The sequence below is a fragment of the Danio rerio genome, chromosome 25 (assembly GCF_049306965.1).
Source record: "Danio rerio strain Tuebingen ecotype United States chromosome 25, GRCz12tu, whole genome shotgun sequence".
Taxonomy (NCBI): Eukaryota; Metazoa; Chordata; class Actinopteri; order Cypriniformes; family Danionidae; genus Danio; species Danio rerio.
In genome coordinates this window covers 3,643,621-3,667,260 of record NC_133200.1, presented here as the reverse complement: position 1 = coordinate 3,667,260, position 23,640 = coordinate 3,643,621, and the positions used below count along the sequence as shown (strand labels likewise).

At 37.6% G+C, this 23,640-nt stretch overlaps 1 protein-coding gene across 3 annotated transcripts; it reads left to right on the top strand.

Annotated features, from left to right (window-relative positions):
* The first annotated feature begins 24 nt into the window (after positions 1-24).
* On the top strand, positions 25-23,254 carry best1 (bestrophin 1). Of its 3 annotated transcripts, XM_073942574.1 has the most exons (11): positions 35-319; positions 2,504-2,702; positions 5,492-5,586; positions 5,670-5,903; positions 11,075-11,229; positions 11,522-11,599; positions 11,740-11,764; positions 14,111-14,263; positions 14,502-14,582; positions 18,972-19,123; positions 19,700-23,254. In XM_073942574.1, exons 6-11 carry the CDS (start codon positions 11,565-11,567, stop codon positions 20,616-20,618), a joined length of 1,365 nt encoding a protein of 454 aa, XP_073798675.1. In that variant the 5' UTR covers positions 35-319; positions 2,504-2,702; positions 5,492-5,586; positions 5,670-5,903; positions 11,075-11,229; positions 11,522-11,564; the 3' UTR covers positions 20,619-23,254. The 3 variants fall into 3 exon arrangements, with proteins under 3 accessions (XP_073798674.1, XP_073798675.1, XP_689098.3); XM_073942573.1 differs by lacking the exon at positions 11,740-11,764 and having other exon boundaries at positions 25-319; positions 2,540-2,702; XM_684006.11 differs by lacking the exon at positions 11,740-11,764 and having other exon boundaries at positions 199-319.
* Positions 23,255-23,640: the final 386 nt, after the last annotated feature.

The following is a 23,640-nucleotide window of genomic DNA, read 5'->3' as shown; positions in this document are numbered from 1 at the left end:
GGGCGATAAAAACTGCAGAAAACTCCCTTCTGAGGGCCTCAAAATACAACAAACGTTCAATAATGAATTAAAACATCAGATCATCGATATAATGTTCTCATTACATAACCACGCAATTAATAATCGAGTCTATGAACGTCTATAAATGTGTGTGGAAGATTTGCACAGATTAATAAGCCCCCCCTAGTTTTGCACAATGCCTCTTTTGTGAGTGGAAAAACAGATTATCAGGTCAAGTGACCGGAGTTGTGGGCGTCTGGATCTCACAATCATAACGGTTCCGGTAAAAACGCTGGCAATTCATGAAGCATCACAGGCTGTGAGTATTGCTGCTTACTTCTTATGCATGCAGTGTGCAAATGAGCAATGCACTGCACTAAAAGCTACTTCGATTTTTTTTGTCTTGATTTTAGTCCAAATATTTAAATATTCTCAAATCAGGAAGCATTTTGTTGTTTGAAGAAATAATGTAGCAAAATTAAGTGAGTTTTTCACTTAAAACAAGCTAAATAATCTGCCATTGGGGTAATATATCATGTGTCAAAAGGAAAAACTAGATTATTTTGCTCGTTTCAACTTCATTCGGCTTAATATTTCCTTAATCAAGACTTGCTTGTGCAGAAATGGTTCTTGATTTAAGAATGTTTTTGATATTATAAAAAAACTGCATTTTGTTGCAGAGTAGAGAGGATTTGCATGCAATATGTTTCTGTTTTCATTCTGCTTTTACCAGCATTTTCATTTAACTAGCGATCGGTGTGATTTTGTGTAAATGAGCTCACATGTATGCGTTTATTTGATTTATAATCGTATATATTGGCTGAAAGTGTCGGGTTAGTTACTTAAATTCATCACTAATTACATCGTTGAAATTACATTTGTATAACTTTTGTAATTGCGTTGTCTAAAAAGTAATTCAATTATTTGGAAAAATAAATGGAGATACATCTAATAATGATTGAATAAAATAATTAAATAATGATTTAATAAAATAATCTAATGATGATTTGATCATTTAATTTAATAAATATTTAATAAAATAATTTAATAATGATTTAATTAAATAATTATTGAATAAAATAATCTAATAATGATTTAATAATTTAATCTAATAAGAATTTAATAAAGTAATTTAATAATGATTTAATAAAATTATTTATTTTATTGTTATTAATATGATTTAATAGTTAAATCTTAAATCATTTAATAACCAAATCTAATAAGTGTTTAATAAATGTAATAATTATTCACCGATTTAATTAAATAATGATTTAATAAAATAATCTAATGATGATTTAATAATTTAATCTAAGTATTTAATAAAGTAATTTAATAATGATTTAATTAAATAATGATTTAATAAAGTAATTTAATGATTTAATAAAATGATTTATTTAATTATTAATAATATGATTTAATAATTAAATCTAAAAATAATTTTATAACCTAATTTAATAAGTATTTAATCAATTTAATAATTATTTAATGATTTGATTAAATATTGATTTAATAAAATAATAAAATGATGATTTAATAATTGAATCTAATAAGTATTTAATAAAGTAAGTTAATAATGATTTAATAATTTTTTTATTATTATTAATATGATTTAATAATTAAATCTAAAATAATTTAATAACCTAAGCTAATAAGTATTTAATAAATGTAATTATGATTTAATAATTGAATTTTATAATGATTTAATAAATTAATCTAATAAAGATTTTTTTTTAAAAAATCGAATAATGATTTAATAGTCGAATCTAATAAGTATTAAATAAAGGAATTTAATGATGATTCATTAGTTGAAACTAATTATGATTTAATAAAATAATCTAATAAATATTGAATAAAATAATCTAATAATGACTTAATAATTCAATCTAATAAATATTTAATTAAAATAATTTTATATTAATTTTATAATAATTATAAATCTATATTGCACATAGAATGGAAATTAAACTTTTAGATTTATTAAAAGTATGGATTTATTTATTTATTTAATATGTGTCACACATTATATGTATTTTATGTATAACATATAATATTATAAACACTAACTTCAAAGTAATGAGACTATATTTAATATGTAAACAAAAAGTTTTATGTTATGTTAAACTATTATAATAAGCAACTTAAGTTTCAACTCAACTTTTTAGGTTATACACTGACACAATAGTTGCGATAATTAATGCCTATGGAGAAATTACATGATTAAAATTGTATATTAAACGCTTTTTTAATTTCTTATTTAGATTCTTCTTTTAATTAGTTGACTCAATACTCAGTACAATGTAAATAAAACTCTGTTCATTTTGAAATCTGAGACAAACAGGGCCTTTTAGGTTTATTAAAAGTATTGATTTAGTATCAAAACACTATGAATGACATGGCTAATGATACAGCAAGAAGTCACAACAACAAATGCTTTTAGTTGCTTTAAATTACTTCAATAAGCAAATCAAAGTTTTACAAAGTTACCATAGCTTCCTGCTGGCAGGTGGGACGAGACTGTGATTTTCCTGGTCCTGTCCAGAAGGGGCAGTGATGACGGTGACGTACTCGCGGCGGGTGGCAGATGCGCGTCTGGGCACCTTTTATCGCCTTCTTCTGCGATGGAAAGGAAGCATTTATAAGCTGCTGTATCGCGAGCTGCTGATCTTCACTGTGATGTACTGCATTATCAGCATCACATACAGGTAAAGGCATCATAGTTTTAACTCTCTTTGTCTTTGCCATGTTAACAGCACGTAATATTTGACTAGATATTTTTCAAGATACTAGTATTCAGCTTGAAGTGACATTTAAAGTGGTGGTCCTCTACGATATCATATTTTAAACTTTAGTTGATGTGTTATGTAGATGTGTGACAAACAAAATCTCTGAATGTAAGATGCTCAAAGATCAATGCAAATGGAGACATTGGCTTTTGCAGAGTTAGCTTAGCACAGCCTACAGCGAACGAAGTTTGGGGAATACAAAAAAATACATCTCGGGTAATGATGTCATAAACCCTTCAGGTTACGCACGTACACCCTGGACAGTGAAGGGGCGTGGCCAGAGGCGCTGTCATGTTATAACAGAGAGGCTTCCTGGTGATGTGGAGCTGATCTGCGAATCACAGCACATTATGTTAGCTGACAAATCAGAGCCTCTTGAGGGTGGGTCTTCAGAGAAACTAGGAAATATAACAGTGGTTTTCATGTTATCTGAGCTGTATATAATCAGAGTAAGATATATGAGAAAATAACCTGATTTTCTACAAATGAAGCATGAGCACATCTTATAAAAATTGCATCTTATAAACACAACCAAGCCTTAAAAATACACTCTGGATCACCTCTTTAAAGGCTTAACTAGGTTAATTAGGCAAGTTATTGCTTTTAAATAAATAAAAACTATATATATAATAGAATTATTAGCGCCCCTGTTTATTTTTTCCCCAATTTCTGTTTAATGGAGGGAAGATTGTTTCAGCACATTTCTAATAATAATAGTTTTAAAAACTTATTTCTAATAACTGATTTGTTTTATCTTTGCCATGATGACAGTAAATAATATTTTACTTGATATTCTTCAAGACACTTCTATACAGCTTAGTCACATTTAAAGGCTTAACTTGGTTAATAAGGTAACTAGGCAGGTTAGGGTAATTAGACAAGTTATTCTATAACGATGGTTTGTTCTGTAGACTATCGAAAAAAAATGTGCTTAAAGGGGCTAATAATTTTGTCCCAAAAATAGTTTTTAAAAAATTCTAAACTGCTTTTTTTCTAGCCAAAATAAAACAAATAAGACTTCTTCTAGAAGAAAAAATATTATCAGACATACTGTGAAAATTTCCTTGCTCTGTTAAGCATAATTTAGGAAATATTTAAAAAAGAAAAAAAATCAAAAGGGGGCTAATAATTCTGACTTCACCTGTATATATATATATATATATATATATATATATATATATATATATATATATATATATATATATATATATATATATATATATATATATATATAAAATACATGTGTTGTTCATGATTAGTTCATGTTAGTAAATGCATTAACTAAAGAACCTTATTGTAAAGTGTTTCCATATATATATATATATATATATATATATATATATATATATATATATATATATATATATATATATATATATATATATATATATATATATATATATATATGTATATTAGTTAATAAAAATTCTTTTTTTACCAATTTTTATATATGCCATTTATATGTAGATTCTGTATTTCTTGCTTTGTTAAACATAACGTGGATGACATAACAAAAAACATAACAAAAAAAGGATGGCAAATATTTTTTTTATTTATCTCAAAGTACTGAATTACTTACCAAAAAACATGCTTTTAGGCTTGTTACATTTAAGAATATCATGGTACATCATGGTATTTTTAACCGCACATATTTACAAAACAATAAACAGTTGAGTAGTCAGAATTATTAGCCCCCCTGTTTAGTTTTTTTCCCCAATTTCTGTTAATATATATATATATGCTGTCTAATTTCAATCCAGTTTTTCAATAAAATATGGACAGAATCAACCTCAGGGTTTAGTTTTGGTGTAAAACTCACAGGACTAAATTTAACACAATGTTTGGGTTCCACCGTGTCAAAAAGTTGCACATATAATAAAATCAGCAGTGAACATGCATCTTTATATACAACAGTATAGAATATTTAAAAGGGTAGTTCACCCAAAAATATTAAACACAAAGGAAGATGCTGGAATAAACAGCCTGTCACAATCACCAGCAATCTAGCACATGTAAAATACTGGAGAACTACAAATCTGCCACCAAATGAACTACAAATCCCATTATACCTGTACTTTCACACAACTGTTCCGGTTCACCTTTCATTGCAAACACAAACAGTACAGGGCTAATCGAATCAGCTATAAAGACAGCACACACACACACACACACATTGTTGCTGAGTCTTGTTTACTGTTTTTGTGACATTACGACACGTTTCCTTTGCCTTGCCATGTTTGACCCTTGCTTTGTTCTGATTGTTTACGTTGCTTGCTGCCTATACCGACCATTCCCCTTTTATTTGACCCAGACTCTGGTTTCCCTGTATATATCTGTTTGACCCGCCTCACAGCAAGAAGATAACTGGTTCGAGTCCCGGCTGAGTCAGTTGGCGTTTCTATGTGGAGTTTGCATGTTCTCCCCGTGTTGGCGTGGGTTTCCTCCGGGTGCTCAAGTTTCCCCCACAGTTCAAACACATGCACTATAGACGAATTAATGAGCTAAACTGGCCGAGTGTTTATGGATGTTTCATGTTTCCCAGTACTGGGTTGCAGCTGGAAATGCATATAAAACATATGCTGGAATAGTTGGCGGTTCATTCCGCTGTGGTGACCACTGATGAATAAAGGAACTAAGCCGAAGGATAATGAATGAATGAATATTTAAAGTGTTACTGTCCCTTTAAGAGTGCACCGTTTGATTGACAGGTGTGTACTGACTGAAGAGCAGCGCAGGATGTTTGAGAAGCTCTCCCTGTACTGTGATCAGTACGCTCAGCTCATTCCTGTGTCATTCGTACTGGGTAAATAAATGCCACTTAATATAGCATTTTGTATTAAGAGGGAAAACGTGTGGATCTCTTAAGATGATGAATGTCTCCTGCAGGTTTCTATGTGACTCTGGTGGTGTCCCGCTGGTGGGGTCAGTTCGAGAGCGTCCCCTGGCCGGACCGCCTGTCAGCTCTGGTCAGTGGACATGTACGGGGTGCAGATGAAGGAGCCAGACTCATACGCAGGAGTTTAATGCGCTACGCAAACCTGTCCGGCATCCTCATCTACCGCTCCGTCAGCACGGCTGTCTACAAGAGATTCCCGACCATGAGCCACTTGGTTCAAGCAGGTAAAACTCTACTGTTCCTCTTCATGTGCACCAACACCTGCGTTTATGCACCTCCTACACTGTTTAATGACAAAAAAGTCAAGACGACAAATATTTTTGTGTTGCTTGTTTTTAGGTTCACAATACAAAGTTAAACTTTGTTTTTGCTACGACATTGTGGAAATAGAAATGGTGGTTTCTAAAATAGAAATTTTGTACATCGTTGTCGCAGATGGTTAGAACAAACGCTCATTTTAACATGAAAAACATAAACTTACCGGCCACTTTATTAGGGGTCCACCTGTTCTTTAACCAAATTTCTAATCAGCCAATCAAATGGCAGCAACTCAATGCATTTAGGCATGTAGACATGGTCAAGACGATCTGCTGCAGTTCAAACCGAGCATCAGAATGGGGAAGAAAGGGGATTTAAGTGACTTTGAAGGTGGTCTCAATTTCTGACATTCGGATGATCGGGTCAGAATTTGGCATCAACAACATGAAAGCATGGATCCATCCTGCCTTGATTCAATGGTTCAGGCTGCTGGTGGTGGTGTAATGGTGTGGGGGATATTTTCTTGGCTCACTTTGGGTTCATTAGTACCAATTGAGCATCGTGTCAACGTCACAGCCTACCTGAGTATTGTTGCTGACCATGTCCATCCCTTTATGACCACAGTGTCTCCATCTTCTGATGGCTACTTCCAGCAGGATAACACATCATGTCATAAAGCGTGAATCACCTCAGACTGGTTTCTTGAACGTGACAACGAGTTCACTGTACTCAAATGGCCTCCACAGTAACCAGATCTCAATCCAATAGAGCAGCTTTGGGATGTGGTGGAATGGGAGATTCACATCATGGATGTGCAGCCGACAAATCTGCAGCAACTGTGTGATGCTATCATGTCAATATGGAGCAAAATCTCTGAGGAATATTTCCAGTGTCTTGTTGAATCTACGCCACGAAGGATTAAGGCAGCTCTGTTGGCAAAAGTGGTCAAAAGCGATACCAGTGAGGTGTTCCTACTGCAATAAAGTAGCCAGTTAGTGTAGCTTTATTGCCTGTAGTTAGGACACGGTGTAAGAATGAGCCTTTAAATGAAACATCAAATGAAAAATAAGTTTTAGTTTTAACAAGTTGCCAAACAAAAAAGCCTACACATTAAATAAAATATAGACTAGCAGCACTCTGAAACATTACAAAAATATGTGCAATTATAACTGACCTTTTTCTCTTCGATCTCAATTTTTCATATGTACTTTATTTGATGTACTTCATACTTCTGGAAAACTTGCAATTCTGAGTGTGCTCTACTCAGTAGGTGAGTGCAATACAAAAATATCTGTAAATTAGCAGTTTTTCCATTTATTTTAGCTTTTGGATTGCATTATGGGATCTTGATCTTTCTTTTAACCAACTTTTATGTGACCAATGACTTTTATGAACATTTTTAATAGTTTCAAGAGTTCACACTTAGCTGATGATTTATAAAAGCTTGTTTGGCATGCTGTCCCGGGAGAGAGCCCCGAGCTCAAGGGCTCCTCGAGCCCGGGGCTTCCTCCCGTTGGCAGAGCAAGAAGGGAGCCCGAGCTCGGTGGATCTCAGAACTCCCCTGCTGCTGTAGCTAAGGGAACGTAAGGAATTAGACAAGCTTGATTGTTATGTATGTTGAATGTCTTTGGATGGTGGGAGGAAACCGGAGAACCCGGGGAAAACCCACGCGGACACGGGAAGGACATACAAACTCCCCACAGAAACACCCACCGGTCCTATAGAACTAGGACCGGCAGTATTCTTGCTGTGTGGTTCGCAGTGCTAACCACTGGACCGCCGTGCCGCCCAATCACAGGTAAAGGAGGAGAATAGGGGAGGAGGGGGGTTTCTTCCAAACGAAGATAAAGTGAACTGAAAACTGAGGCTATTTATGGTGCCTTAGGGCTCATATGATTGGAAGATTAGTGATTAGCAAATACGAGACTGGCCGTGATAAATCATAAGCACGTGATCCTCTCGAAATTAGTTTATGAATAAACTTCACTTAAAGTAATATTTTGTCTGGGTTGGTGTTGTATTTACGCAACAAAAACCTTGTAATAAACTGCCTGACCCTCCGCATGGGAGTCGGGTGTTCTACCAAGGAGGCTAAAGACCATGGCCTCTTGTGTCTGTCGCTAGAGCACCTTTAGAGGTCAGAGGAGTGAGGTTTACCTGCACAGCACTTACTAGCTGGCCTCCTTTACACTTGCATGGTATTTATTATGCAATATATTATTTCAAACTGTTAACATGTCAATAAAAGTCACAGTTAAAGTTGAATTTTCAACATCAAAAGTCGACAAAGCAGAGATCAACATCCCATAATGCAATTCACAACCGTACTTTACAACTTTCACAGCTGTTCATTAACAGATAGTTTTTGCCGTGTGTGCTGGACAAATCCCCTATTGGACACACGCTCTCCTCTTTTTTAAACAGAAACGTTGACTAGTCTGTCATAGCATTGATATACTGCTACTCTCTGTTGATTTGAAGTGCTTCTTTCATCCTCGCTTTGGATACAATTGTCTGCTAAATGAAAAATGTCAATGAACTGCCCAGAAAGTGTTAAATTCAGGCCAAGAAATGTGTCCTAGAATAGCGATTAAAGCCATGTTTTGTTCCAGTACCCTCTGGTGTCTGGGATTTACACTCAAAGAGGAAACAGGAAGGAATTATTCCAGATTTCCAAGAGCTTTAGCAAGAGTTTTGAAAGTAGTTCATGCAAACATGAAAATCCTGACATAATTTGTCCAAACAACATCACAACATAAAAACTGTTCTCCGCAGTTTATATTCATATTTAAATATAAGTGAATTGGTTTGGAGGCAGAAAAGTACAATCAAAGCGATCATTTTAGTGAGTGGAGAAACCAATCTTTTTAATTGAATCAATGAAATGATCAACCCAGGCTTACTCTGATCTGTGCCCCTATACAGATTTCTGGAGAGCACCAAATACATCCCAGGAGCTACTTTTTTTTTGCAGGTTTTGTTTTCGCAAATCCACCAGAGGCTGCTGTTTACGCTTTTTGAGATCTCACATTTCTCTCATGAATGCCATTCGGGCATGGTATTCTCACGTAAATCCACCAGAGGTCGCTGTTGACTGACTGTTTAACTGACTGACCGATCTACTGACCCTCCCTCCTTCTTTCCTAAACCCAACCAATTGTATTGATTGACCAGCCCCCACCCACTTCCCTAAACCCAATTAACAATTTTCAAAAGCAAACCAGAAAAAGAAAAGCCCTCATCTTATTTTACCATGTTTTCAGATTTTACCACATTGTCACCCTGTTATTTGCCTTTTTAGCTTTTGGTTTTGTCTTACCTGCTTTCTGGAACCGTTCTTCACAGGACTCCAACCCCATCGTCGTGGTCAACTCCGCTCTACATCTCAAGTCCGCCGATGTACTCAGCAAGCCAACAGGACAAACTGGTAACAGCGGGAAAGCTGTTCATATGGAGGTAAGCGGTCAGCTGGTAAACGCGAAAAAGGACGCCATCATAGTGTTCGTTTTAAAAGTGAAATGCAGCCGTAAGTACTTCTGGCTGCGTAATGCGTGATCTCCAGAAGCGTACTGTATATTGGGCTACGTTTTCAGAATGAGCCTATGTTGGAAATGATTCACTGAAATGATTCACCTACTGGTCAAAATGGTGTAATTACAACAAAAACAGTGCGAACAACGTGCTAAAATATTTGTTTTTTAAATTATGTTTAAATTTTTTATTATTTGTTTTTTTAAAGAGAGAGAACTTAGCAGGCTGCGCTTTAAGAAAACACATGCAATCCCAAAAGACACCAGCAAAGTAAGAAAAGATCTTCATCGATTTAATATAGCGTACACAGGGCTTAATTTGTGCTGGAAGACGCAGGATCCAGATCCGGCACCTCTGAAATCTGATTAGGCACCTCATTTTACCAATCCTCCTCCTCAACTGCCCTCCTCCCTCGTCCTGTTAACTTTCAATTTCTTTGGCAAATCCCTAACCCTCTTCACATTCGTCTGCGGCAACCAACCCCCACGGCTCTTAACTTACGTTCGCGACAACCCTTCCCCATCCAACGCCCCATTAGCACCCCAACCCTCTTCACATTCGTCTGCGACAACCAACCCCCCCCCTCCAACCCCCTGGCTCTTAACTTACGTTTGCAACAACCCTCCGCCATCCAACGTCCTGCTAGCACCCCCCTTGCCACTTTCGTGCGCGACACCTTTACTTCCTCGGGTAACATGCCGGATCCAATCCCCCGATCTGTTCTGGAACCTTGCAGTTCACAAATTAAGCACTGAGCATACATGTTGCAAATTATCACATTGCACACAAATTAAGAAAATGCCTTACATGGGGACCCAAAAACGTGACAGACTGTCAAATAAATTAAACTGTAAAATTAAAATAAGAAACACTAGAAGTTAGTTTTAGTCTGTTAGGTTTAAGGATAGTTCCAACATCCTTAAAACTCCAACATCCATGCTCATTCTGAGAACGTAGCCCTATATACATTACTGGAGATCGGAAATTATGTAGCCAGAGGCACGTTTGACTGCATTTCATCTTTAAAACGAACGCTGTGGGGGGAATGAAGCTGTTCCTTTTTGCACTTACCAGCTGACCGCTTAACTCTGTATGGGCTGCTTTCTTGCTGTTACCAGTTTGTCCGGTGGCTTTGACGAATAAGTAAATAACAGGGTGAGAATGTGCTAAACTGTGGTAAAAATCAGGCGAGGGTTTTCTTTTTCTGGATTGCTTTCTAAAAGTGTTAGTTGGGCTTAGTGAAGTGGGTCAATCGGTTTTTGAAAACACTATCGGTTGGGTTTAGGGAAGGAGGGGTCAGTCACTTGGTCAGTCAGTCAGTCAGTCAGTCGACAGCGGCCTCTGGTGGATTTAAGTAAGAACAGCAGGCGTGAATGGCACTCGTGAAAAACATTTGACATTTCGTACACGTTGGCCTCTGGTGGATTTGCAAAAATAAAAACTGCAAATAAACAAAAAAAAAAGCAAAAAAAAAAGCAGCTCATGGGATGTATTTGGCGCTCTCCAGAAATGTATATAGAAGTGCGAAATAAAAATGAGCCTTGGTTGGATATTTATTAGCTAGTGTGCTCTTAAACAGTGTGAAGTGTTTTGGACTCTCCCGCAGGTCTGATGACAGCGGAGGAGCTGAGGCAGCTGCAGGAGCTTCCTTCACCTCATAATAAGTTCTGGGTTCCCTGCATGTGGTTTGTCAGTCTGGCTATGAGAGCTCGATCTGAAGGACGAATCAATAACGACGTCGCAATGACAGCCATCCTCAACGTACGTCTACAGATTATGACTATTCCACTCACTATGGGGATTCTCATTGACTGGCACACGAATGGCACACTATACACTTATACACTATGTAATTACACACTCAACAGCAAGGTACATGAATTTAGTGTCATCCCAAATGGAACACAAACTTTTTTTTACATACCTCAAATTCAATTTTTATTATTATTTATACTTTTATAACATTTTTGTTTAATTTGAATATTATTATAATACAATCTCAATTAACTTATATAATTAAAAAATTATAAATATATATTTTTTCTCCTGGTAGGAACTGAACACGCTTCGGTCTCAATGTATGAGGCTGTACGGATATGATTGGATCAGCTTACCTCTCGTTTATACACAGGTTTGATAAAACTCATCTAGTTTCTTCTTCTACTAGTATAGAGAAAATAAAAAAAACTGCCATAACAGTTCAGATTTCCCCATCTTGATGATATGAAATGAAACTAAACCGAATAAACCAATTTTGTGTGATTTTTGTAGTGTCTTCTGCGACAATCAGTACTTGGTAAGTGATTTATTTTAACATATCCATCTGTTGCCTGATTAATCTCTGTGGAATACAAATTGGAATACAAATACAAATCTCTGTGATCTCTGATTGGCTGGAGAAGCTAGAAATGATCTCTGATTGACTGAAAGAGCTAGAAGTGGTCTCTGATTGGCTGAAAGAGCTAAACATTGTTTCTGATTGGCTGGAAGAGCAAAAAATTATATCTGATTGACTAGAAGAGCTCAAAGTTGTCTCTGATTGGCTGGAAGAGCTAGAAGTGATCTCTAATTGGCTGGAAGAGCTAAAAAGGCCTTTGACTGAATGAAAAAGCTAGAAATTATCTCTGATTGGAAGAGCTAAAATGGTCTCTGATTGGCTGGAAGAGCTAGAAGTGGTCTCTGATTGGCTGGAAGTGCTAAACATGGTTTCTTATGGCTGGAAGAGCAAAAAATTATATCTGATTGGCTAGAAGAGCTCAAAGTTGTCTCTGATTGGCTGGAAGAGCTAGAACTGATCTCTAGTTTACTGGAAGAGCTAAACATGGTTTCTGATTGGGAAACATTTTGTTCACAAAAAAGGTTTTTAATGTTCGCTTGAGGTAGTTTTGGACTTTTTGAAAAAAGTTAATATGAATAACTGGAGATGAAAATGCATTTGCCGAATACACTCTGATGTAGCAAACGTTACACTCTTGTGACCAATCAGCTGTCTTCTATATACTTGCCTTGTGTTGGTTGCTAAGTTACCAATACTACAGTCAGCCCCTCTAATGCTGGGATTACACCAAATATCTTGTTCTAGTTTACTCACAGGATGTTTTTCATGCGTTTTTCGCTTGTGTTTAATTATTTGACATTGTGTGGTAGATGAGATTGAGGTAAAATCCATGAATTTGTGGGAAACGCATCATGCATTTTGCATCATTTGCACTGTGTAGTTATAATTTCTCTTTATTCACGCATTTTGGTTTAATATTTGTGTTGACTTTGTATATAATTTACTCATGCAAATACTTAATTTCACAATAGGTGTGGAGCCTGAAACTCAAGCAAGTTCGGAACAGCTGAATAAATGTTTATTTTTGTGTATCCATGTGTATTTTATTAGCCGGGATCCGATAATAACGTAAAGCAAGTCTATTAAAAAAAAAAGTTCACAAAAAAAGACAAAAGAAAAAATCCCAAATGTGAAGTATTTCCATCAAGTGGTGTGTTTCCATCAAGTTTTTAGAGGAGCTGACTGTAGTATTGGTAACCTGGCAACCAACAGTAAACAAACAAGGCAAGTCTACAGCACAAGCTCATTGTGGATACGTACCCCTGTCTACAATTCTGGAGACCGCAAATGATGTACCCAGAGGTGCGTGTGGCTGCATTTCACCTGTAAAATCAATGCTACAGGGCGTTATGACGACGTCGACGGATTCTGCTCCTTTTCGCACTACCGCTGACTGATTACCTCCATGTGTATGGCTTTGTCGGTGTAACCTGTTTGCCCAGTAGCTCGCCGCGTACGCCAATAGACTTGGGATGCGGAGCAGAGCTGACAGGGTTCAAGTCCGCAAGGAAAAAAAACACAGGCTCAAATTATGGTGAAATCACGTGGCCGCGACGGCTTTTCTTTTACTACATTGCCTTTGAAAACACTATTGGTTGGGTTTAGGGAAGGGGGTGGGAGGATTAGTGGATCTAGTGGATTTATGCAGAAGAGGACATGAAAGAGGAATTTGAGATCATCTGGTGGATTTGCAAAAACAAAAGCTGCGAGCACACATATCTGCGGTTACGTATTTCGCTGTCCCCAGAAATGTAGACCTGGGTTTGTATCTGCAATGAGCCCGGGTTGCAAGTATAATGGAGACAGCTGATTGATTGATTACATGATTTTTGGCAACATAGGCTCATTCTAAAAAAGTAGCCTTATATACATTTCTGGAGCTACGGAAAAGCGTACAGAGCGGCCTCTGGTGAATTTGCGAAAACACAAACTGCAAAAAAAAGTAGCTCCTGGGGCATATTTGGCGCTCTCCAGAAATATATATAGGGGTACGTAATCAGAATGTGCCTGGGTTGGATTTTGTCTACATCAAAGTTTATTGAGCAAATGTGTTTTCATCTTTCATTATTTGCTTTAAGCCTTTTCCAAAACCATTTTCTTCACGAGCTTCTTCACGAATTAGGATTTTTATTTGAATTTTGGCATTTCCATCACTCATACAATACGATATGATACGATACGATAAGATGCAATACGATACAATACTTCATAATTACACAAAGTGCTGAAAACCCATCTACTGTATTAACACTAATATTGTTTATATAACATTAGATGAGATTAGCATCCTGCTCTCTCTTACAGGTGGTAACCGTGGCTGTGTACAGTTTCTTTTTGACTTGTCTGATTGGTCGGCAGTTTCTTGACCCCGCCCAGGGTTACCCGGGTCACAACCTCGACTTCTACCTGCCTGTCTTCACTTTACTCCAGTTCTTCTTCTACGTGGGCTGGCTTAAGGTGTGTAAGCGTATTAGTAAAGCATCCCATTAGCTGACGCTTCACAGTCTATAATAACTGGTTGTAACTACTATTTAGTGCTAAATAACCTCAGCGTAATGATAGTGTTCAACTGTGGCTGACATGACATATACTAAACTTGGACGAGCATACATATTTAAATAACACTGATGTAATGTAGCTACATCATCTTAAAGAATAGTTTGAAAATAGTTGCTTTGTTTAATTGTTCTTTCAGGTTGCAGAGCAGCTTATTAATCCATTTGGGGAGGATGATGACGACTTTGAGACTAACTGGCTGGTGGACCGTAATTTACAGGTACACCATCATCATACACCACACTAATAACATGTCTGTGGAGCTGTTGTGTGGATTTGTGTGTCTGGTTGGACAATCTCTCTGTTAGATTTTTAGGCTTGTAGGAGCACTTAGCATTTGTTTGGTTATGCATGATGGGCTGAAATGATTTTATGTTGACATCGCACTAAGTATATTTGGTCACTGATGCCACTGGAGATATTATGACACCCACTGTTCTTATATTTCACATAAGAATGTTTCTAAAAATAAAACATTTATTTATAGGATTTAATAATGTGTGCTCCTACAGTATATGGGGTGTCCTGGGGTAGAGGCACCATTTTTAAGTACAAAATGGTCAGTATTTAATAGAAATGGAGCTCATATGTTGTTAAATTGTCCAGAAAGGCACATTTAAATGCTCTGAATTTAGAAAAACATTTATGATTTCAATAATAAGTTGACATTAAGTTGCTATTTCGTTGTCTTTTGTGATAGAAGTGATAATATGATAAAAAATGGATTGAATTATGACAGAAAATGCATAGTTATTGTGTCAGGTGCAGTGGTGGAAAGAGTACTGAAAAATTGAAAGTGAAAGTACCATTACTTGTCTAAAAATGTAGTGTAAGTAGAGTAAAAGTATCTGTTGTCAATATTACTCAACGTATGAGTAAAAGAAAGTACTCAAGAGTAGTGAGTATTACGCTGTTAAGAGTTTACATGTAATTTGTGCATGTGTGTGTAAACGTAACATTCTGTAGTGCTTCGAGTTATTGCCCAGCAGGCAGCTGTTTGCACTTTTTCGCCTCTCAAATGTCTCTCGTAAGTGCCGTTCGCACTCACTGTTCGTACGCACTGTTCTTGTCGAAACCCACCAGAGGCTGCTGTTGACCGGCTGAATGATTGACTGGGCGACCGGCCAATTAACGGACCCACCCTCCTTCTTCCCTAAACCCAAGCGATTTTACCGATTGATCTGCACGCCACCTCACTTCTCCTGAACCCAACCGACGGTTTAGAATAACACCGTCCAGAAAAAAGCAAAGACCTCGATTTTTTTTACCACATTTTCGGATTTTACCACATTCTCATTCTGTTATTCACTCGCTCGTTTTATTTTTTGGATTCTGTTTTTGTCTTACCTGATTTCTGGAACCGCTCTTCCCCGGACTCGAACTTGGTCATCGTGGTCAACTCCTTCTCTCTGTCTCAAGTCCGCCAACATACACGACGAGCTAACCGGACAAACTGGTAGTGAAGGGAAAGCCCTCCACACAGAGGTAAGCGGTCAGCCGGTGAGCGCCAAAAGGAAAGGCGTCATACCGCCCCATAGCGTTTGCTTAAAAAATGAAATGCAGCCATACATACCTCCGGCTCCGTATTCAGAATGAGAGTGGGTTGGGAAAAGCGTACACAGCGGCCTCTGGTGAATTTGAGAAAACAAAAACAGCAAAACCTAACCTAATGTTAATGTCAAACAACATCATAAGACATTAACATTAGGTTAGATTGTCTAGCCAGTGTCTAAGGACAACGTTATTTGTTCAATAACAACATCAAATGACGTTGATATTTGGTTGACTTTAGGTTGTGTTGGAAAGTGACCAAAATCCAATGTTGAGCAAACATCCAACATTATTTTGGCATCACATGCTTCCATGATTTTCACGAAAAAACAAAATGCAACATCCCCATGACACTGGGGTACAACTTCATTCTGATATCATGTTGACGTCTTGTGCCTGCTGGATGTTTAAAGCCATTTCGATCATCATACAGTAAACATCCGTCATCTTCTTATCTGTGACATGCATCTTAACAGTGCCCGGGTCAATGCATGTAAAGATTTTGGACATCTTGTACACTTTTAATGCTTCCAAACAGTTTACTGCAATTATAAAGCGCACATGTTTGGGGTAGGGTTGGGTATTGTTTATGGTTATTTCAATACCGGTGCTAAATCGATACTTTTAAAACGGTACCAGTGCCAAAACGCTGCCTGAACCGATACTTTTCAGCCACAAAAGTATTTGACAAAAATAAAAATTATTTTAATCATTATAATTGAACAGTATAATTATTTATTTATAATAAGTTAAAAGTAAACATCAATTCATATATATACATAAATATTTGAATAGCAGTAATATATTTTTTTGATCAACCCTATTTTGAGGTAGTTCATTATGAGGCGATATACCTTCTATGTGAGATTTGATTGGACAGGAATCACAGGACTGATTTTTCTAATCCTCATAGACAAGAAATAATAAAGTAGTGACTGCAGGTTGAAGAAAATTAGTGGAGTAAAAGTACAGATACAGCACTAAAAATGTACTCAAGGGAAAGTAAAAGTTCACGTTTTTAAAACTACTTACTAAATTACAATTCCTGAGTAAAACTACTTAATTACTGTAATTTGAGTGTTTGTAATTAGTTACTTTACACCACTGCTTTACACCACTGCTTTTAATGTACATTTAAATGCTCTAAATTTAGAAAAAAATGCTTATGATTTAAATAATAAGTTGAAAATAAGTTGCTAATTTGTTGTCTTTTGTGAAAGAAGGGATATTTGTGACAAAAAAAAAATGCATAGTTATGGTGTCAAATGGAGATTATAAGTTTAGTGAGGTGAAAATCCTTCATTTTTGTGATATCAAGTTCAAGTTTGATACATGAGATTTGTTAGCTATATGGCTATCATTTATTTATAGTGTTAGTTTAGGGGATTTAAATAGTTAATAATTAGTATATAAACTTTACCATGAAGGCATTAACTTTAAGGGCCCTATCATACACCCGGCGCAGTGTGGCGCAAGGCGTGACGCAGTAGTCTTTTGGTAGTTTCAGCTTGGCGCAAGAGTGGTTTTGAGGCGTTGCGCTACGCTGTTTAAATAGCAAATGCATTAGCGCTCATTTGTGCGCCCATAGGCGTTCTGGTCTAAAAAGGAAGGCGTTCTGAAGCGGACCGCTGCCGCGTCGCTATTTTGAGAAACTATAATAGATTTTTCATTGGACCAAAACTAACCCGGTCTAAACTCTAGGTCTAAAGTTGCGCCTCGCTTACACACTGCTTAATACGCACAAGAGAGCAATAGGCACATATCTTTACATATGAAAAAATGTAAATATTAAGGATATATATAGGATATAATAAGAATAGATATAGGATATAAATATAAAGGATTGAAATATTACAAAACATATTATTTTCTAGCCTACATAAATATGAAAAACCACTGCTTTTATGCCTTCTTCATCTCGAGAGGCTTTTTCAGTTCATTCATAACAATTTGCTTTTGTATAATGTTATTATTATTAGCAGTATTATTTATTATATCCATATTTATATTTGTTTTATTAAAAACAAGCTTAGATTTGCCCACCTGCAGGTTTTAGACCATATGGGGCACAGCATGTGTTTTAGGATATAACTCAGGTTTTTGAGCACATTTTGTTATTATTGTTCATTTATTCATTTGCTGGAAATTAGAACTGAATTTAGAAATAGTTTTGAAGCGAATATTTGCACTTAACAAACAAAATTATTTATTTATAGACTAATGGATGTCTGTGCGTAAAGGTTTCCCTATCCAAGAGCGAATGTGAAAGTGATCCATTCTCTCTCATTCTCGCGCAGTAGATGCTCTGTTTAACAGTTTTCTGTTAAAAACTGTTAACTGTTTGCTTGTGAAATGCTCATTTTTTCCACTTAGACTTACTTTGCGTCCTGTAAATAGCAAATGCGCTCTTGGCGCGACGCAGCTGGCTCTTAAAGGGAATGGGAGATGAGACTCTGATTGGTTTATTCTCAAAACACACCTATAACTCATTAAGAAAATAAACTCAACCCTTTTAGACCATGCGCCGCGGCGTAAAGCGGATTTTCCCGTCCTGAAATTAGCAAAAACGCGTCCTGACACGCCCTGAAAGCGTTTGCACCCTGCGTTTTGCGCTCTGCGCATGGACCGTCAAAATAGAGCCCTATAAGTTTAGTGAGGTGAAAATGCTTCATTTTTGTGATATCAAGTTCAAGTTTGGTACATGAGATTTGTTAGCTATATGGCTATCATTTATATATGGTGTTAGTTTAGTGGTTTTAAATAGTTAATAATTAGTATATAAACTTTACCATGAAAGCATTAACTTTAAAAGTTTATTGTTAAGTTCAACTTTAAAGGGCTAGTTCACCCAAAAATAAAGATTTACTCACTACTTACTCACCCTCAAGTGGTTCCAAACCCTTATAAGTTTTTTCTTTTGTCAAAGACTAAAGAAGATATTTGAAAAAAGCTGAAAAGTTTTCCAGCTTTCTGGTTTTCTAGATAGTGAACTATCCCTTTAATATTGCACTTGTTTGAAAGTACAAACATTAATAGTCCAGTTTTTTTTTTTTCGCAGGTGTCTCTGCTGTCAGTGGATGAGATGTATGATCTGGTTCCTCTGGTTGAGAGAGATAAATACTGGGATGAAGCTGAGCCTCAGCCGCCGTACACCGCCGCCAGCGCAGAACACCGCAAACCCTCATTCATGGGATCTGCGCTGGACATCAGGTGAATGGACATCCTCACACACAGACAGTCATGTGCAAAAGTTAGCACACCCTATTAAACGTCATGCTTTTTCTGTATCAGAACATAATTAAACACTATATGGCAGAGACTGTACAAAGGGCATGTGCAGGATAAATTTTTTGAAGACTGGGGGGGGGTTGTTGTTGTCGCTCACGTACTGAAGAGCGGTGTTGTCACGCGCGTTCTGATCAGTGGTGTTGTCGCGCGCGTACTGTAAGTGGGGGGTGGGTAGCGTGCATACTCAAGAGCAGTGTTGTCGCGTGCCTACTAAAAGGCGGTAGGGGGGGAGGTTTCGCTGGGGCACTTTGGATCATTTTGGAAGGGCACTTCTATCCAAGACTAAAAAGGGCATGTGCACTGCACAGGTTGAGTCCTATGTGTGCACGTGCCTGCTATATGGTCATTGGCAGGTCTTCAAAGTAGAGCATTGACAACGGAAAATGTGAATGACCCCTTGTGATGCATAAGAAAGCTATATTTCCAAGACTTCGAAGCCTGTTTTGTCAAGTTAGGTCAAAACTAATTTACAAGATCACCATTTTTTCTGTCTTTCAGCGTTCCTAAAGAGGAAATGGAATTCCAGCACAATCTGGAGCAGATTAAAGAGCACGAGGAGGCCAATCACTCCACTCCATTCCTGGGCAGCTTGAGTCGACTTCTGGGCGTTCAGTCGCCCAATTTCCCCCGCTCGACCCCTACATCAAGAGTCTCCCTCCTGCGACGCCGACCCCGTGCTCCGTTCTCTCGTTTCCCACTTTACCTCCATTCTGAGAGCTCACAGATGCCCAGCCACAGTCGCAACACGGATGTGAGCGAGGACGCCTTTTCAGCAATGCCTCTGTATGAACGACCCGGTTTTTACAGCTGCCCCCAAACGCCCATCCACTGCATCCCTCCACCCGTTCCACGACCAAGACCACGGAGAGCGCATGGTGACAGCTCCAGCTCCTTAACACAACCTATGGTGGGCTCACAAATCCTGGCTCTGCCTGACACACCCGCACCTCCTTCATCCGCCTTCCCTTGGGTGGGGGAAGACAGCGAACATCCGGCGTTCTCCTTTCCAGATCCTGTCCCTGAAATATGTCCGTTAACCAAAGCACGACTAATTCAAGGCTTACCATCGCGCCGTCCTCTCCCTCTGCGACTATCTGTCGATAAATCTCCATCTCCATCTACACCAGAGAGGGTGTTTTCATTCACACCGCCATCTTGGCCGCAAACGCAAATCAACACCGCTAGTTCAGTGAATGTGAACGTGACAAATAGTAATAATAATCTGTGCAACGGCACAGCAAACAACCCCTGGCCAATCAGCAGAAGCAGCAATGCAAGCACAGCCAATCCTGTCAGCACGAGCCCTACGGCGACTCAGCACTCAGCCAATCAGCAGAACTCTCCCAACGATTCTGGAATCTCATTGGCTGACGGGGATCTGTTGGGCGCAGCTGTGAAAACAAGGGAACAGCTCTAAGTCAGGTGGAGAGAAAATCTGAAAGTTGTTTTTCTTTTGACTAGATTTTAAGGAAATTTTGTTTCAAAAATGCAACCAATGTCAGTTTTATCACCCCAAAATCACATTATGATGAAGAAAGTGGACAATGAATCATAACCTGATCCAAACTCTGACAGTTTTCACACATTTTTTTTATTAAATTGGTTTATGTAGGCAGAGACTAACTAAATAGACTAGTAAATACACTTTGAACAAGCTGATGTTGATGAACAACCTGTGCAATTGTAAAATCCTCTAGCCAATCACAGAACAACCACTGGCCAATCAGAAGAAGACCCACCACTACAAGAACAGCCAATCTCGTCAGTACGAGCCCTATGGCGACTCAGCCAATCAGCACAACTCCCCCAATGATTCTGGGATCTCATTGGCTGACAGGGATATGTTGGGCAGTTGAGCAGTGAAAACAAGGGAACAGCTCTAAGTCAGGTGGAGAAGAAATCTGATCTAGTTGGTGAAGATATTGTTTTTTTTTTTTTGACAAGATTTAAGTAGTTTCTGTTTCAAAAATGCAACACATGTAAGTTTTATCACCCCAAAATCACATTATGAAGGAGAAAGAGGACAATAAATCATAACATGATCATAACGCAAACTTTGACATTTTCCACAATTTTTTTTAAATTGGTTTATTTAGGTAGAGATTAATTAAATAGACTAGTAAATACACTTGAACAACCTGAGCAATTATAAAAGTCCCTGGTCAATCACAGAACAAAGCTTGGCCAATCAGAAGGAGTACCACTGCAAGCACAGCCAATCCCATCAGCACGAGCCCTACTGTGACTCATCACTCAGCCAATTAGCAGAACTCTCCCAACAATTCTGGAATCTCATTGGCTGACGGGGATCTGTTGGGCGCAGCTGTAAAAACAAGGGAACAGCTCTAAGTCAGGTAGAGAAGAAATCTGATCTAGTTGGTGAGGATGTTGTTTTTTTGACAAGATTTAAGACGTTTCTGTTTTAAAAATGCAACAAATGTCAGTTTAATCACCCCAAGATCACATTATGAAGGAGAAAATGGACAATAAATCATAACATGATCATAACAAAATGCTAACTCTGACAGTTTCCACATATTTTTTTTATTAAATTGGTTTATTTAGGCAGAAACTAACTAAATAGACTAGTAAATACACTTGAACAACCTGTGCAATTACAAAAGCCCCTGGTCAATAACAGAACAACCCCTGGCCAATCAGAAGAAGAACCACTGCAAGCACAGCCAATCCCATCAGCACAAGCCCTACGGCAACTCAGCACTCAGCCAATCAGCAGAACTCTCCTTACAATTATGGAATCTCATTGGCTGACGGGATCTGTTGGGCGCAGCAGTGAAAACAAAGGAACAGCTCTAAGTTAGGTGGAGGGAAAGTCTGAAATGTATTTTTTTTAACTAAATTTAAGACGTTTTAAGAAATTTGTTTCAAAAATGCAACATATGTCAGTTTTATCACCCCAAAATCACATTATGAAGGAGCAAGTGCACAATAAATCATAACATGATCATAGCATAATGCAAACTCTGCCATTTTTCACATATCTTCTGTTAAATTGGTTTATGTAGGCAGAGACTAATAAATAGATTAGTACACTTGAACAACCTGTGCAACTGTAAAAGCCCTTGGCCAATCACAGAACAACCCCTGGCCAATCAGAAGAACAACCACTGCAAGCACAGCCAATCCCATCAGTGGCTTTTGCACTGACTGACTGATTCTTTAATTCTCAAAATGATGTCAAAATCAAAGCTTCCCAGACACACAACATCATAAGACGTTCATTTTAGGTTAGATTTAAGTCTTGATGTCAGGTGACCAAAATTCAATGTCTAGCCAGCATCTAAGGACAACGTTATTTTGATGCACAATAATGACGTGAAATGATGTTGATATTCAGTTGATTTTAGGCTGTGTTGGAAAGTGACCAAAATACCAACGTCACACTGATATCAAATACTGAAATTCCTCGTCAGGTATGGCAAACAAAATCCAACGTCTGATGATATTTTGTGTTTATAGGTTGCTTTGGAAAGTAACCAAAACGCAACGTCTATCCGACGTTAGACATTGACATCACCCTACCATTGGGTTCTGACATCACCCCGATTTTCATTTTCACCCAAAATTCAATGTCCCCACGACTTACGACGTCAATCAGGCGTCATGTTGGCATCCTGTGCCTGCTGGGTTTGTCCGTTTCTGGCTTGATTTGACTTCTTTTATTGCTGGCTCACAATGAATTATCATTTATTTTTCAAAATGACTTTATTTTAATATGATTAATATGCTATTATAATAATTTTATTTACATTATTATTAGTTTTTATCATTGTGTTCCAATGTTTTCATAATTTTGTCTTTGGCCCTTTTTTATTAACTCGCATTCACTCAGTGAAAAAAAACTTCATAAATTATGCAACTACCTTTTAAGCCTCATTAATTATGCATGAATATTCTCAGATTTCCTGTATTATTTTTGAACCATTTCAGTCAGTTCTCATCAGTTACTTCCTGCAGTATAATACCTTTGATACATTATATGTATATGTATTAATAATAGTTTAAATAAAATGTGCTAAGACAAAAAAAAAACTATGTATCTTTCCACAGGATCCTATTTGATAGGGAAAATATTAAGCAATATTTTCCTGAGGTTGTTTTTGTGTTGAGCGGCACAGTGGCTATCACTGTCACCTCACAGCAAGGTTGCTGGTTTAAGTCCTTGCCGGGCCAGTTGGCGTTTCTGTGTGGGTTTCCTCCAGGTGCTTCAGTATCCCCCACAGTTCAAACACGTGCTATAGGTCAATTGATTAAATTGGCCGTAGTGTATATGAGTGTGTGTGTGTGTGTGTGTGAATGTGAGTGTATGGGTGTTTCCCAGTACTGGGTTGCGGCTGGAAGGGGATCCGCTGCAGAAAACATATGCTGGAAAAGTTGGGGGTTCATTTCGCTGTGGCAACCCCTGAAATAGAGACTAA

What these genes read in the sequence shown, in the direction of transcription:
- best1 (XM_073942573.1), top strand. Translation starts at nt 2,551, where the DNA reads ATGACGGTGACGTACTCGCGGCGGGTGGCAGATGCGCGTCTGGGCACC. An exon ending in CAATGACAGCCATCCTCAAC is followed by an intron (nt 11,230 to 11,521) that starts GTACGTCTACAG and finishes TTCTCCTGGTAG; the next exon opens with GAACTGAACACGCTTCGGTC. An exon ending in TCTACGTGGGCTGGCTTAAG is followed by an intron (nt 14,264 to 14,501) that starts GTGTGTAAGCGT and finishes TTGTTCTTTCAG; the next exon opens with GTTGCAGAGCAGCTTATTAA.